At 40.4% G+C, this 15,767-nt stretch overlaps 1 protein-coding gene across 1 annotated transcript in view; it reads right to left on the reverse strand.

Moving 5' to 3' along the window:
* Positions 1–8,985: 8,985 nt before the first annotated feature.
* LOC127526082 (serine/threonine-protein kinase LMTK3-like) overlaps positions 8,986–15,767 on the reverse strand; it is a 29,799-nt gene continuing 23,017 nt past the window's right edge. Inside the window, exon 5 of the mRNA XM_051920182.1 lies at positions 8,986–12,262. Coding sequence (XP_051776142.1) covers positions 12,114–12,262 — 149 coding nt within the window. The 3' untranslated portion in view covers positions 8,986–12,113. The remainder of the gene's footprint in view (positions 12,263–15,767) is intronic.

Genomic DNA, 15,767 nt, shown 5'->3' on the forward strand with positions numbered 1-15,767 from the left:
TCAGATATAAACTAGGAAAACCTTAAAAATAGCAGAACACGGGAACAGCATTTCATAAATGTAACGAGTGACTTTTTTAACACAGTACTGTATTTTTAAAACCCCAATGAGCGGTTGAAGTTTGTCTAAATTTAAACTTGCTGTAATTGTCAGAATGGATTTACACATCAAAAGAATCCCAATTGACTGTCCATTGTCTTTTGAGTGCCTGGCTCTTAAACTAATAACGGAATCAGGTCCTGTCTCACTCATTGTTCTTTATCGTCCTCCAAAATACAATGCATCCTTCTTATCTGATCTGACTGAACTTTTAACCCTCTTAAGTTCCTTTTCCCAGAAAGTCATTCTTCTTGGTGATTTCAACATCCATATTGACATCCCTACATTCTAAACTGAGAAATGAATTCCTGTCCTTACTGGACTGTTTTGACTTGACACAACATGTTGATTTTCCCACCCACTCTGGTGGTCATATACTGGACCTGATCTGCACTTCTGGATTATCTGTTGCTAACACTTACAGCACTGATTTGGGACTCTCTGACCATAAAGCAGTACTTTTCATTGTTTCACTATCTCTCCCTCTTCTTATCTGTATACGACAAAGTTTTTACCGAAACCTTAAAAATATCTGTCCCTCTGTTCTCTCTGGATCCATTTCTGATCTTTTACTGTCTTCACCTGTTCCATCAACACTAGATAGTCTTGTTGACCACTATAACACAGCCCTTCATTCAGCATTAGATAAAACAGCTCCTTTAAAACATAAGGAGGTTTCCTTTAAACGTTCAGCTCCTTGGTATAATTCAGAATTGCGATCTATAAAAGCAGCTGGCCGACGCCTGAGAGAATGTCACGTAAGACTGGCCTCACCGTGCACATCCAGGCTTTCTCTGACCACCAAAGAGCTTACAGGGAAGCCCTAACTGCTACCAAGAACACCCATTATGGCAGAATAATAGAAAGTGGCCATGATAACCCAAGGGTTTTGTTTTTTGTAGTTAATAAACTACTCAAACCCGCATCTGGCCCAACTACCTCCTCTACTGAAGACTGTGAGAAATTCCTCCACTTTTTCCATAACAAAATTAATGATCTAAATAATTCAACTAACATAAATACATCATCTGTTTATATCTCTCCCTGTTTTCCCACTCCATCCAGCTCCTTCTCTAAGTTCTCACCAGTCACATCTGCGTCTGTTAATAACCTGCTTTGTAAGATGAGGCCGACTACTTGTGTACTGGACCCCATCCCCAGCACACTACTTAAATCCTGCCTTCATGCCATAATCCCGACTGTTACAACAATAATAAACTCATCCCTTGACACTGGCTCCGCGCCGCTCACTTTTAAAATTGCTTCTGTAACCCCAATGTTAAAAAAGTCTGGTCTTGATGCTGACAATCTTAACAAGTTTTGGCCTTTCTCCCACTTACCTTTCCTGTCAAAAGTTCTTGAGCGTGTTGTAGCTTCCCAACTCACCAATTACCTAACCTCTAATAATCTGATGGAACCCTTTCAGTCTGGTTTCAGGGCACGGCACAGCTGTGAAACTGCTCTGCTACGGGTAACCAATGATTTGCTTATGGCAGCAGACTCTGGACAAACCAGCATATTAATTCTGTTAGACCTCAGTGCAGCATTTGACACTCAGGTCAGACATGACATCCTACTCTCCAGAATGGAGAACATGCTGGGTATCTCTGGCACTGCCCTCCAGTGGTTCAAGTCCTATCTGACTATAGGCAAGAGTTTGTTAGTCTTGGCAACAGAAGATCCAGCTCAGCGCCAGTCACACAAGGAGCTCCTCAAGGCTCTGTCCTTGGCCCTCTGCTCTTCTGTATTTATATGCTTCCCCTTGGCCATATTATTTGTAGCTTTGGACTGGGTTATCATTTTTATGCAGATGACGCTCAACTCTATTTCAGTATTAAAAGTGGAACTTCATCAGAGCTTTCTCAGCTCACAACCTGCCTCAGTGAAATTAATACCATGGATGGAACAGAACTCTTTAAAATTAAATTGCAACAAATCTGAACTCATGCAAATTGGGAATTAAGTGCAACTTAATAAAAACAAGCTCCTACCTAGTCCATCTTGGCGGTGATCTCATCAGACCTGCCTCTACTGCAAAGAATCTTGGTGTTATTTTTGATTCCTCCCTTTCTTATTCCGTACACATAAACCACATTAAGAAACTTTCTTACTTTCACCTCCGTAACATATCCCGTGTTCGCTCCTTCCTCGCCTTTTCTAACGCTGAGAAACTCATCCATGCTTTTATCACATCCCACATCGATTATTGTAATTCCCTACTGGCAGGTGCCCCTTCTAATCTTCACAGCTCCAGCTTATTCAAAACTCTGCTGTAAGAGTCCTTACTCGAACCAGCAACAGCGAGCACATCACACCCATCCTGCTTCGCCTTCACTCGCTCCCTGTGTCTTACAGAATCGAATATAAAATCCTACTAATAACCTATAGTACTAGGGTGTTGTACCGTGTTAGCCATTATGAATGTAGAGACAAGCCAAGTAAAATGACCCCTTTTATTGGCTAACTAAAAAGATTACAATATGCAAGCTTTCGAGGCAACTCAGGCCCCTTCTTCAGGCAAGGTGTAATACAGAAACTGGAGTTCCCTGTGTTTATATACACACTCTAGGACAAGAAACAACATTGGTAAATATTTAAATGAGAAATTTTAAATGTACAAAAATAAGAGATTCATTCAGGCTAGGGTTAATTTAACAAGAGAGAAAAGAACAATGTATGGTCAAGATCTCTGGATAAGATAAGGAACATCTGTGTTGCCATGCTTAATGTGGAACCTGTGTAAATTCATTCATATTAAAAATGGTGTGTCTCAGGAACAATCTGGGTAAGAATGTAAATAACAAGCTGGTTAAGTTTGCAGATGATATCTAACTAGGATGAAGTGCAGATCATGTAGAGTCAGCTGAACTGTTACAGAGTGGTCTGGACAGATTCATGGCAGATGAAATTTAATGTAATTAAATGTTAAATATTACATATGTGAAGTAAGAATGATATAGCTGAATATACGATGTGAGGTCTGAAACTTGAATGTACGTCTCATTAGAAGGATCGAGGAGTCATAGAGGTCTCATTATTATTTACATCCAGACAGTGTACAGAAGTGATTAAGAACTCTAACAGGATGTTAGGTTATATAGCACAATGTGTGGAGTACAAGTCAACGTGAGGTTGTACTCGAGCTTTATAACACACTAGTAAGACTTCACTTCAAGTACTGTTTACAGTTTTGCGTGCTAGAGAATGTCCAGAGAAGAGCGACTAGGCTGATTCCAGGATTAAGAGTTTTGAGCTTAAATTATTTTACAGTCCCTCCCTTTCAAAGATCCAAGAGGACAATAGGAAAAAGATCTCTTAATCAATATATCAGAAAGGGAGTGGAAAGTAGCAATGCAGAGAATTCACTCGAGCTCCATATGCGCAAAGCATGCAATTATTCAACTCAAGATTATATATCGAGCTCATCTGTCTCGCCTAAAACTGTCCAAAATGTTTCCAGGGCAAGATCCAACCTGTGAACGCTGCAATCAAGTCCCAGCCTCACTGGGTCACATGTTTTGGGCCTGCACCAAATTAACATCATTTTGGACAAAAATTTTTAAGTGCCTTTCAGACAGCCTTGGGGTCACAATCCCTCCTAACCCACTAACAGCTGTGTTTGGTGTTCTTCCAGATGGGTTTAAATTGGAGAAGGACGAACAAACTGTGATTGTATTCACTACACTTTTGGCACGCAGACTTATTTTGCTAAACTGGAAGAATCCTAACTCTCCTCTTTTAAGTCAGTGGGTAACCGATGTTTTATATTATTTGAAATTGGAAAAAATCAAATATTCAGTTAGAGAATCTGTACAGTATTTTTTTAAAACCTGGCAGGATATAATCAATAAAATTTTAGAATAAGCTCTTAAAGCACCGAGGAAGTAATTATCTCCGCATTTCGTTTTCTTCTCTATTCATCTCTACTGGCCTATTAAACTCATCAATTTAGGTATGTCTACAAGCCTTAAGTTTTACCCCGTTGGCCATGCTCGCTCTCTCAGGGGTGGGGGTCGACTTGTTTTTCAATCCTATTTTTTGTAAAAATTGATTGATTTGTATGAATTATTACAATAAAATAAAAATAAAAAAGTTTTGAGCTTAGAGGAAAGATTGAAGGAGCTGACCATTTTTAACTTTAAGTCAAGTCTTGTGTACATAGTCCTGTTAAATTTATAACTGCATGTTTCCACAGACAATTGACATAACTACAATGCAAAAAAATAAATAAGTATACTTAACATGCAATGTATACTGTACATATACAGTAATTACTTATGATACATACAATAAGGGGTGGCATGGTAGCACAATGGTTGTGCTGCTGCCTCGCAGTAAGGAGACCTTATTCATGTCCCAGGTCCTCCCTACTTGGAGTCTGCATGTTCTCCCCATGTCTGCTTGGGTTTCCTCTCAGTCTTCCGGTTTCCTCCCATTGTCCAAAGACATGCAGGTCAGATCAATTGGCCCTAATGTGTGTTTGGTGTGTGGGTGTGTGTTTGTCTTCACCCTGTAATGGACTGGCAGCCTATCCAAGATTTGTTCCTGCCTTACACCCTATGCTAGCCAGGATACACTCCAACCACCCAAAGGACCCTTGCCTGGATTTAGCAGGTTAGAACATATCATGACATTTATATATATACAGTTAGGTCCATAAATATTTGGACAGAGACAACTTTTTTCTCATTTTGGTTCTGTACATTACCACAATGAATTTTAAATGAAACAACTCAGATGCAGTTGAAGTGCAGACTTTCAGCTTTAATTCAGTGGGGTGAACAAAACGATTGCATAAAAATGTGAGGCAACTAAAGCATTTTTTTAACACAATCCCTTCATTTCAGGGGCTCAAAAGTAATTGGACAAATTAAATAACTGGAAATAAAATGTTCATTTCTAATACTTGGTTGAAAACCCTTTGCTGGCAATGACAGCCTGAAGTCTTGAACTCATGGACATCACCAGATGTTGGGTTTCCTCCTTTTTAAAGCTCTACCAGGCCTTTACTGCAGCGGCTTTCAGTTGCTGTTTGTTTGTGGGCCTTTCTGTCTGAAGTTTAGTCTTCAACAAGTGAAATGCCTGCTCAATTGGGTTAAGATCAGGTGACTGACTTGGTCATTCAAGAATTTTCCACTTCTTTGCTTTAATAAACTCCTGGGTTGCTTTGGCTGTATGTTTTGGGTCATTGTCCATCTGTATCATGAATCACTTTGACTGCTGTATTTAGCTGGATTTGAGCAGACACTATGTCTCTGAACGCCTCAGAATTCATCCGGCTGCTTCTGTCTGTCCTGTGTCACATCATCAATAAACACTAGTGTCTCAGTGCCATCATTCTGGTAGAGGTTGATCTTGGTTTCATCTGTCCAAAGAATGTTTTTCCAGAACTGTGCTGGCTTTTTTAGATGTTCTTTAGCCAAGTCCAATCTAGCCTTTCTATTCTTGAGGCTTATGAGTGGCTTGCACCTTGCAGTGCACCCTCTGTATTTACTTTCATGCAGTCTTCTCTTTATGGTAGACTTGGATATCGATACGCCTACCCCCTGGAGAGTGTAGATCACTTGGTTGGCTGTTGTGAAGGGGTTTCTCTTCACCATGAAAATGATTCTGAGATCATCCACCACTGTTGTCTTCCGTGGACATCCAGGTCTTTTTGCGTTGCTCAGTTCACCAGTGCTTGCTTTCTTTCTCAGGATGTACCAAACTGTAGATTTTGTCACTCGTAATATTGTAGCAATTTCTCGGATGGGTTTTTTCTGTTTTCGCAGCTTAAGGATGGCTTCTTTCACCTGCATGGAGAGCTCCTTTGACCGCATGTTGTCTGTTCACAGCAAAATCTTCCACATGCAAGCACCACACCTCAAATCAACTCCAGGCCTTTTATCTGCTTAATTGATAATGACATAACGACGGACTTGCCCACACCTGCCCATGAAATAGCCTTTGAGTCAATTGTCCAATTACTTTTGAGCCCCTGAAATGAAGGGATTGTGTTAAAAAATGCTTTAGTTGCCTCACATTTTTATGCAATCGTTTTGTTCACCCCACTGAATTAAAGCTGAAAGTCTGCACTTCAACTGCATTTGAGTTGTTTCATTTAAAATTCATTGTGGTAATGTACAGAACCAAAATTAGAAAAAAGTTGTCTCTGTCCAAATATTTATGGACCTAACTGTATATACAGTATGTACAGTATGCTAATCAGCCACAACATTAAAGCCACTGAGAGGTGAAATGAATATCATTGATGATCTCACTACCATGGCTACTGTCAAAGAGCAGGACATGTTAGGCAGCAAGTAAACAGTCGGTTGTTGACGGTGATTTGTTGCAAGCAGAAAAAATCAGCAACTATAAGGATATTAGCAACTTTGACAAGGGTCAAAATGTGATGGCTAGATGACTGGGTTGGAGCATCTCCAAAATGGCAAGTCTTATAATATGTACCCAATATGCAGTGGTTAGTACCTACCAAAAGTGGTCCAAGGAAGGACAACCTTTGGACATGGTCATGGGTGGCCCAAGGCTCATCGATGAGTTTGGGGTGCAAAGACTAACCCGTCCGGTCTGTTCTCTCTGGAGAGCTACTGTAGCACAAATTGCTGAAAAATGTAATGCTGACCATGAAAGAAAGGTGACAGAACACATATGGTGCATTGCGGCTTGCTGCATATCAGACTGCATAACCACAGACTGGTCAGAGTGCCCTTTGCGGACGCCGAGTCCACCGCTGAAAGTGCCTACAATAAACATGTGAGCAGTGAAAGAAGGTAACCTGGTCTGATGAATCACATTTTCTTTTAGATCATGTGGATAGTCGTTGCATGTGCATAGTTTACCTAGGGAAGAGATGGCAGCAGGATGCACTGTGGGTAGAAGGCGAGTCAGCAGATGAAGTGTGATGCTCTAGAAAGTGTTCTCCTGGGAATCCTTGGGTCTTGACATTCATTCATTCATTCATTCATTCATTCATTCATTCATTCATTCATGTGCCAACTACCTGTTGCAGACCACATACACCCCTTCATGGCAACAGCATTACGTTTAAGCAGTGGCCTCTTTTATCAGGATAATGTGCCCTTCCATACTGAAAAGATTGCTCAGGAATGGTTTGAGGAACAAAACAAATTCCTCAGATCTCAATCCAATTGAATATACATACTGGAAAAACTAGCTTGATCAAGGTTCCACCTCGCATCTTACAGGCCTCAAAGGATCTACTGCTCACATCTTGGTGCAGACACCACAGGACACCTCCAGAGGTCTTGTGGAGTCCATGCCTGGACAAGTTAGAGCTGCTTTGGTGGCACAAGAGGGACCTGCACAATATTAGGCAGGCGGATTTAATGTTGTGCCTGATCGTTGAATTTATACACACTGTTAATAGTATGATTGGCTGTTCTGCAATCTTAATAGAAACTATCTCTGAACCTAATGGAACAAGTGCCAGTGGTCCTATACTGTTTGCTCTCTTTCTCAGGGGTGGGGTTTGATTTGTTTCTAACCTTTTTCTTTTTTTTTCTTGTTTTCTTTTTGTAAAACTTGAGTTATATGTATGGAATGTTATATGATTTTAATAAATTCAATAAAATTAAAAAAAAAAATTTAAAAAAAAGGAAGAGACAGTTTTACTACAGAGTCACCAGAAAATTCATGAGAGGACCGAGCAAAGACTGTGGACAAGAAGCAAGATTTCCGTTGGGAAGTAAGCATTCGGCGAACAGAGTGTTTCAGTAGGACAGTTGAAAGACTAATCATTCAGTTAACACAGCGGGCAACTTGGACTTCGCAGCACCAAAGATTGTACCCTTTACTATTATGTTTTAACAGACTTTAGACTGCGCGCTTTTTTTTTAAAAGGTTTTTGTTCCTGATATGTTTAGATTCTTGTGTACTTTTATCTACAGTACTTGGTAGATTTTATATTGTCTGGTGTAATACAAGCTACAGTTGCTTTTCTTGAAATTGCTGTGTTTACTCACCACCCAGTTTAAAGAAACCTGTGCACTATTATCTTTCAAGTTCAAGAGTTCCCAGAGTCTTAATAAAACTGGGAGACATAGTCGAATGTTTTAACTGTGTTTAGGTTAGATTACCTGTAAGTGTGACCAGACACCTCTCACATTTCCTCAGAAAATGCCACTTCCACAAAGGATCCAAACATTTAAGCGTATATGTGTCTCTGTCAACTGCTCCAAATGTCCTCTCCAAAGTAAACATGCCTGAATAGTCACCTAGAGGTAAACTGGGATAGGGCTTCCCAACAGTTAGAAAGGGGAAAGATAGACAGAGAGGGAAGAAATATACATGAATCCACCATGTCACTGAGGTACCATGCAAGTACTGGAATCACCCACAATTTGTTTTAATTTCATGACTTACTTGATGAAAAAGGTGGTCCTGGTCAATCTATTGGCTCAGGGTCAAGCTTCACAAAATTCCATTAGAAATAATCTTCCTTCATCATTTGTATGTCACCTTGTAGTTGCAGGTGCTTCTCGTGAACAGAAATAGCAAAAACAACAAAAAAAATGCAGATTTTTCCCTCAAATTTATCCTTGTGGATGGAGTGAGTCCTCTTCAAAATCCGAGTCCTAATCAAAGTATAGCACATGTTGTGTCGATCACTGTCGATGTTGTGATGGTACCATTCTGGGTTGTGTTTTTAGGTAGCAGAATCACAAAAATGCATACGGTTTATGAAGACTTTCACAAGGCAGTGTGTCCATGTAAATATGATTCATGTCTGTGCAGCTCAAGATGGTTTTTTATGTCTAGATTTTTTAAAAGTTTGGTCATCATTTAAAGTATTGTTTTATTATAAAATAGGGGTTCCTGGCATGTATTTCAGTTGTGTTAGTTACAAATAGTCTACAGCCTTGATTAGTTTTATAAATGAGCATTTATTGGAATTTCCTGAGCACATAATACACTTAATATCAGAATTCAGTGGTGCACAGCTTGATTTTAAAAAAGGAATGCACTTTAAAAAAGAAGAATTTTAGTGAACTATTTCTAAACGTTCAGTATCATTCAATTCCAGAAAGATACCTCATAAATTTATAAAACTCACAGCCATTTATTGAATGATACAAGAATAATGCACTTTGAAAGATAACTATTTAAAAGTTCAGTCAAATTCAATACAAATCACGGGTAAAATAAATAATGTGTACAAAAAATGATGCGAGAATGACTAACTCATAGCATTTGTCCAATATATAAATGATGACATTATAATAAAAAAACTAGACATGAGCTGCTTTTTGTAAATAGACAGATCACTAACTCAAAACCAATATCATCTTTTGATTATATACACCTTTGAAAAGTCATTTTATTTATTATTACAATTCAATCCTACTTTCCAGTGCATTAGGTATTCTGTTTTACAGCATTTATTGACTCCTTCTCTAATTGTAATTTCTTTGTATGATAATTTATGATTTTCAGTGATCATCTCTTGTTATATTGGTTATGAGTTTTCCTTTTATTCATTTTTGTTTTTTGTGGGTGTCTTTAGTTTGTTGATATTTTATGATGTGTTTTTGTGGGTGCTTTCATGTTATTTATGGCAACAACCCCACTGTTTGGGGTCACACGGTTCACGACCTGTGATGTCATCACACCAACACAATAAAACATGGTGGCTTGTATCCTAGCTTTTATATCCACTCAATAAAAGCACAAGCTTCAGAGAGTTTACTATTGTTCCTGAAATTAATATTTAGTTAGGATTTTGGGCCTTTTTGGCTTTGTTTTGAGTACATATTGGCACAGCTTACTTAACTTGGCTTGCTTGTTACCATCTTAACCACAATAGGTGATACTTAGTTTATTTTTTTATTAATTGGTTTATTACAAATCATTTTACAAGTGTCAGATTTGTGGGATACAGCTGCTCATATAATCTCATAGGCCTGTATAATCTCAGTTTGCTGCACTCATTAGCTTGGTATTGAATGCTCCTGTGCTCTGATCTCTGCCTGTTTACTGGCCATTCTTTTGCTTACTCTTTTAAAGGACTGTCATCTCTTAGTCTTTAAAATGCCTTCACAGAGAATGTAAGTCAAAGATTTCATCTTTATCACAATTTTATAATAAACATTTAAGCAAAGAATCCAGGGATTAATAAAACAGCAGTATGAGGTCAAGCTTTTAGCTACAGGGCCCCTAGAGCTGCCTGTATAAGAGATGCTCCTTCACTCTTGGCTTTCAAATCCCGGTTGAAGACTCGCTACTTTAGTCTGACTAGAGTTGTGGACTAGCTGTGCATAATGCAGCTCTATTTGTCATTTACTTAAAATTACAAGCATTACAAGAATTATGAGCTGCTGATAAGCATCCTCTGTTGTGTTTCTATTCTCGCTGTGTTGCTGTGGCACTTACTGCCACTGCTGTACTGCCCAGCCATTACTTCTGCCCCTGGGAAAGACTCCAGAGATACCGGGAGCTTTAGAAACAAGAGAAAAAAATGATTTGGTGGTCTTATTAGACTAGACAGCACAGTCTTTTATTATACTGTACAATGCCCAGGAAGGGGATCTCCAGCAGCGTCTGTGACGTTGGATTATAACCAACCATGGTGAGAAGTTTCCTTAGTAGTGCCACTGACTGGAGTTTTCATTTTCCTCTCCCCAGTTTTATAACTATAATATCAATATATGGATCTGCTTGATTTTACATATGCTTACTCTAATCTGTATATATGTTTGTATTGCCACACACGTGCTCACGGGAGGCAGTCAATGGACATTGCCGAACCAGGAGGTGGCGATGTGCCCTGACACCTTCTTTCTTTCTTCTACAGACCCTCAGATGGTAAACCCACCTGATCTCCCTTCTGGTTACAGCCCTTGAAACATTCCCTTTCCTATCAACCCACTATAACGTCCCCATGGCATCCCACTCCATTCAGTTCTATAGTGGACTCAGTCTGTTAATATTACTCTGAAACGTTTGTTTTGCCCTTTTTTTCAAGTATATGGGGTGGATCTGCAAAACTTTATCTTGGTTTTGTTGTTTCTTCTTCCAGTATATAATATTGCAAAGTTAGTGCACCCTGAGCCTGTGCAGGATGAAGAGCACTAAACAAAAATGACTCGACTTGCTTTGTACTGTGTTGGCCATAATAGGTGACACAGGTTTTGAAAGGTAATTTTACAAAATATTAATTGGCCCATTGCTAATGTGACCTTTTTACAAGTGGCAGACAATTTGTGGTGTTGGATTATTATGGCCCAAAGTGATCCTGTATAATATCAGTTTTCAAAATCAATCTGTATTCATTAGTTTGTGGTGGAGAATTACAAATGGAAGGCTGGAGAAACCTCAGCACATCCACACTCTTGAAATCAACTGGGTCTGTGCCATGTTTATATAATCAAGCAAATATGACATATTTTAAAATAGCTTTTATTACCAATTAAACACTTCCATTTTCATTTACAAGGGGAGTCTGTCAGCTCCTTTTTTTGTTTCATTCGTCTTCAGACTTTGTTTTGACGTACTGCACGGACTTCTTTCCTTTAAAGGTAACTGTTTTGGATTTTTGTCAGCCAGACACCACCTTTTGTACTGTATGCTTTCCTTTGAAGAAGTCTTCCTTATCAAATGCAACCATATTTCACGTTATGCTTTGTTCCGTCTCTTACTGGCTGAACTGCATCTCCATACTGATCCTTTCTCCTGGTTTATTTTGGAACCTCTTATATTACAGGCGGCACTTTATTAATAAGTGCACTGAACTGTGGCAGTTTGCTGAATTGCTCTGCGTTCTTAAAAAGATGGAAAGGTGGATGAGGAGGAATGATTCAAAAATACAAAGAGGATACACAGACACATAATGTTGGGATTCTAGAGCTAAAAGTCACTCTGTTCATACACTTGTATTAAAATCCATTCTGGTGTCCCAAAGTGAGCTCTGCAATTTCACTGAGTGTAAAATTCAACCAGATCCACTGCCACAGAATGGCTTGAGCGCCTTTCTTCAGTTTATATAATGTAATTTATCAGTCTTCTAAAGTAGAGTCTGATTTTCTGGATGGTGAAGGTGGATCCTGGGCCGGGCTAACTGTGAAGCGTGACGATGTCAAAACTGTCGATTCACTCTCCTTTTTTACAGGTGAGTCTTCTTTCATTTCCACATTTGCTTTCTCTTCTAGAAGTTAATGAAAAACAGAAAGAAAATATTGTGTCAGATTATTAATTCCAAATGCCAAGCACTTCAACAGTGAGCAGAAACTTGAATCTCAGGTAGTCTTTAAACGAGCTACAGTAGCAGCAGATGGATTTACAGTACATGAGTGTCTATCACAGGAAACACACCCGGTCAGTGAGGCAAAAGCAATCATCATGAAACCTGCAGAGCAGCAAGAACCCCCCAAGTATCCCAATCCAGGAGGGAGCCTGGGTCATAAGCACTATGAAGCTGTAGCTGTCATCTCATAGTTGTAACGTACTGCGAGCGTTTCTAGCTGCTTTGATGTGCTTTTTTGTATTTATCTATTGCTTATTATCTATCTCCTCTTCCCTCCATTATGCATTACCATGTGACTTGTAATGTATGTGGCATCAAACATCTAAAAAGATAAAACGATTTGACTTTTTTTGGCAAGTATAACTATTCGTTTGACACTCTTCTTGCTATTTCTACTAATTTACTTAATTTGGTTGGACGTTTGCACTTTATGTTTTTATAATTTTAATCATCCTTCTTTTTGTTTAATTTTGCTTTTTGTTCCACCATTTTGCTCACTACAATCTAGACCAGTGGTTCTCAACCAGTGCAACATGAAGCATTACTGGGTGGAACACAGGGTAGCATAAAAAAGGCTACGAGCAGCATGCATGAGCAACAAAGAGAACAGGATACAGCCTCCCTTGGGCAAGAAAAAGAGAGAGCACGAGAGACCCCCATTGTATGAGCGACAGAGAGAGCACAAGAGAGACCCACTGTGTGAGCAACAGACAGAGTATGAGAGAAACTTACTACATAAGAGAAAGAGAGAGCACAAGAGACCCCCACTGTACGAGCGACAGAGAGAGTATGAGAGAATCCTACTACATAAGAAAAAGAGAGAGCACGAGAGACCCCCACTGTACGAGCGACAGCAGAGAGTATGAGAGAAACTTACTACATAAGAGAAAGAGAGAGCACAAGAGACCCCCACTGTACGAGCGACAGAGAGAGTATGAGAGAATCCTACTACATAAGAGAAAGAGAGAGCACGAGAGACCCCCACTGTACGAGCGACAGAGAGAGTATGAGAGAAACTTACTACATAAGAGAGAGAGTACAAGAGACCCCCACTGTACAAGCGACAGAGAGAGTATGAGAGAAACTTACTACATAAGAGAGAGAGCACGAGAGACCCCCACTGTACGAGCGACAGAGAGAGTTTGAGAGAATCCTACTACATAAGAGAAAGAGAGAGCACGAGAGACCCCCATTGTATGAGTGACAGAGAGAGCACAAGAGAGACCCACTGTGTGTGCAACAGAGTATGAGAGAAACTTACTACACAAGAGAGAGAGAGTACAAGAGACCCCCACTGTACGAGCGACAGAGAGAGTATGAGAGAGCCCCACTGGCACTGTACAAGAGACAGAAACAGCGCAATAGAGTTCAGTTGCGCAAGAAGAAGAGAGAGCACTAGTGAGCCTCACTACACAAGTGACAGAAACAGCACGAGAGAGTCCCACTGTGCAAGCGACAGACATAGCCACACTATTCAAGAGGAAGGCAGAACAACAGACAGCCCACTGCATGAGTGACGGTGAGAGAATGAGAGATCCCAACTATGTAAGTGACAGAAACAACATGAGAGAGCATGAGAGAGCCCCACTGTGAAAAGTGACAGAAACAGCACCACACAGCCCTATTGCACAATAGGAAGAGGTAGAACCAGAGAGCCCCACTGCATGTGAGAAAGACAGAGCACGAGAGAGCCCAACTACGCAAGCAACAGAAACAACACAAGCGAACCCCATTGCTCAAGAGGAAGAGAGAGCATGGAGTACCCCACAGCGCAAGCAACAGAAACAAGATGAGAGAGCTGTACTGTGCAAGAGGAAGAGAAAGCACTCGAGAGCCCCACTGTGCGTTAGAAATAGAGAGAGTATGAGAGAGCCCTACTGAGCAAAGTGACAGAAAGAGCACAAGATTGCTCGAGTGCACAAAAGAAAGACAGAGCGCAAGAGAGCCCAGACATTAAGTGGCTGTGCTTGGTTTCTTTGTCTATGAGGGGCCAAACAGGCCATGAATGAAACCAGTATTGTTCACACGCAAACCAATCAAGTATGCATGCAAACTGATAGTAATTATTCATAAACCAATAGTGTTCACACTGTGAGAACCCGGGTCCAAAACACCACCAGACAGACACCGCTTCTTTATAAAATACACGTTTATTACTGAAACACAGTCCCACACAGCACACAGTGCTCCCAGCACCAATCAATCCCAGCACGGTCCTTTCTCTCCCTGTCTGTGGGCCGCCTTTCCTCTCTTCACGGGAGCTTCGTCCTGCTCCCACTCCCGACTCCAGCTCCTTATTTGTAGGGAGGCAGCCCCTTTTATTCTCACCCGGATGTGCTCCAGGTGCCTGATGACACTCTTCTGGCAGCACTTCCTGGTGTGGCGGAAGTGCTGCCCTTGCACCCGGAAGCACTCTGGAAGGATCTTCCTCCACCTTCCCAGGTGTGGCGGAAGGGCCTATTTCCCGGGCTCCATGAGGCTCGGGGTGCCCCCTGGCGGAGGCCACAGGCCCCAATCGGCTTGAGCTCCCTTGCTCCTTTCCCATGGTCTCCTCAAGATCCAGGGCGGTTGCCCCCTCGTGGCCCGGGGGACATATAAGCCACCTCCCGGTTCTTCCAGGTGTCCCAGCTGGGTCTGTCCCCCAGCCTCCTGTGACAACACGTAAACCAATAGTTTACGTACAAAAATATTAGATTTATGGCCCTCATATTTGTCTGCAGCCTATACATTTACAGCCTAATGGCCTTCTGTCAAGTATTTATCTTTTAGTTTATTGAAATTTTATTTTTCCCTTTTGTTTCTGATTTGTTTGCTCCAGAGTATTGTTTTTGGGTTTGTAATTCATTTTGAATTTTCAATTTGTGTTTAAGATTTCTATTTCTAGATTATTTTTCTTGCCATATGCTGTATATTATTATTGAATTATTTTTATTCCACATTAAGAATTTCAATTTAGAGTTTGTTCTAATTCTTTTGAGTTTTGCATTTTCTGTTTATGGAGTTGTTTATTCCTTTTTGTTAGCTTCTGTTTTTATTCTAGTTTCTCAACTTTTTTTTTATTTCTTACTTCTAATTTCTTTAATACTTTCAAGACATGTGTCGACAACACAGTAATCCCTCGCTATATCGCGCTTTGACTTTCGCGGCTTCACTCTATCGCAGATTTTATATGTAAGCATATCTAAATATATAACGCAGATTTTTCGCTGCTTCGTGGGATTCTGCAGACAATGGGTCTTTTTACTTCTGATACATGCTTTCTCAGTTGGTTTGCCCAGTTGATTTCATACAAGGGACGCTATTGGCGGATGGCTGAGAAGCTACCCAATCAGAGCACGCAGTTAAGTTCCTGTGTGCTGATTGGCTCAGCGACAGAGCACAGAATTCGATTCTGTTGCGTTAACCA

Source organism: Erpetoichthys calabaricus, chromosome 16, assembly GCF_900747795.2.
Source record: "Erpetoichthys calabaricus chromosome 16, fErpCal1.3, whole genome shotgun sequence".
In the NCBI taxonomy this organism is placed as follows: Eukaryota; Metazoa; Chordata; class Cladistia; order Polypteriformes; family Polypteridae; genus Erpetoichthys; species Erpetoichthys calabaricus.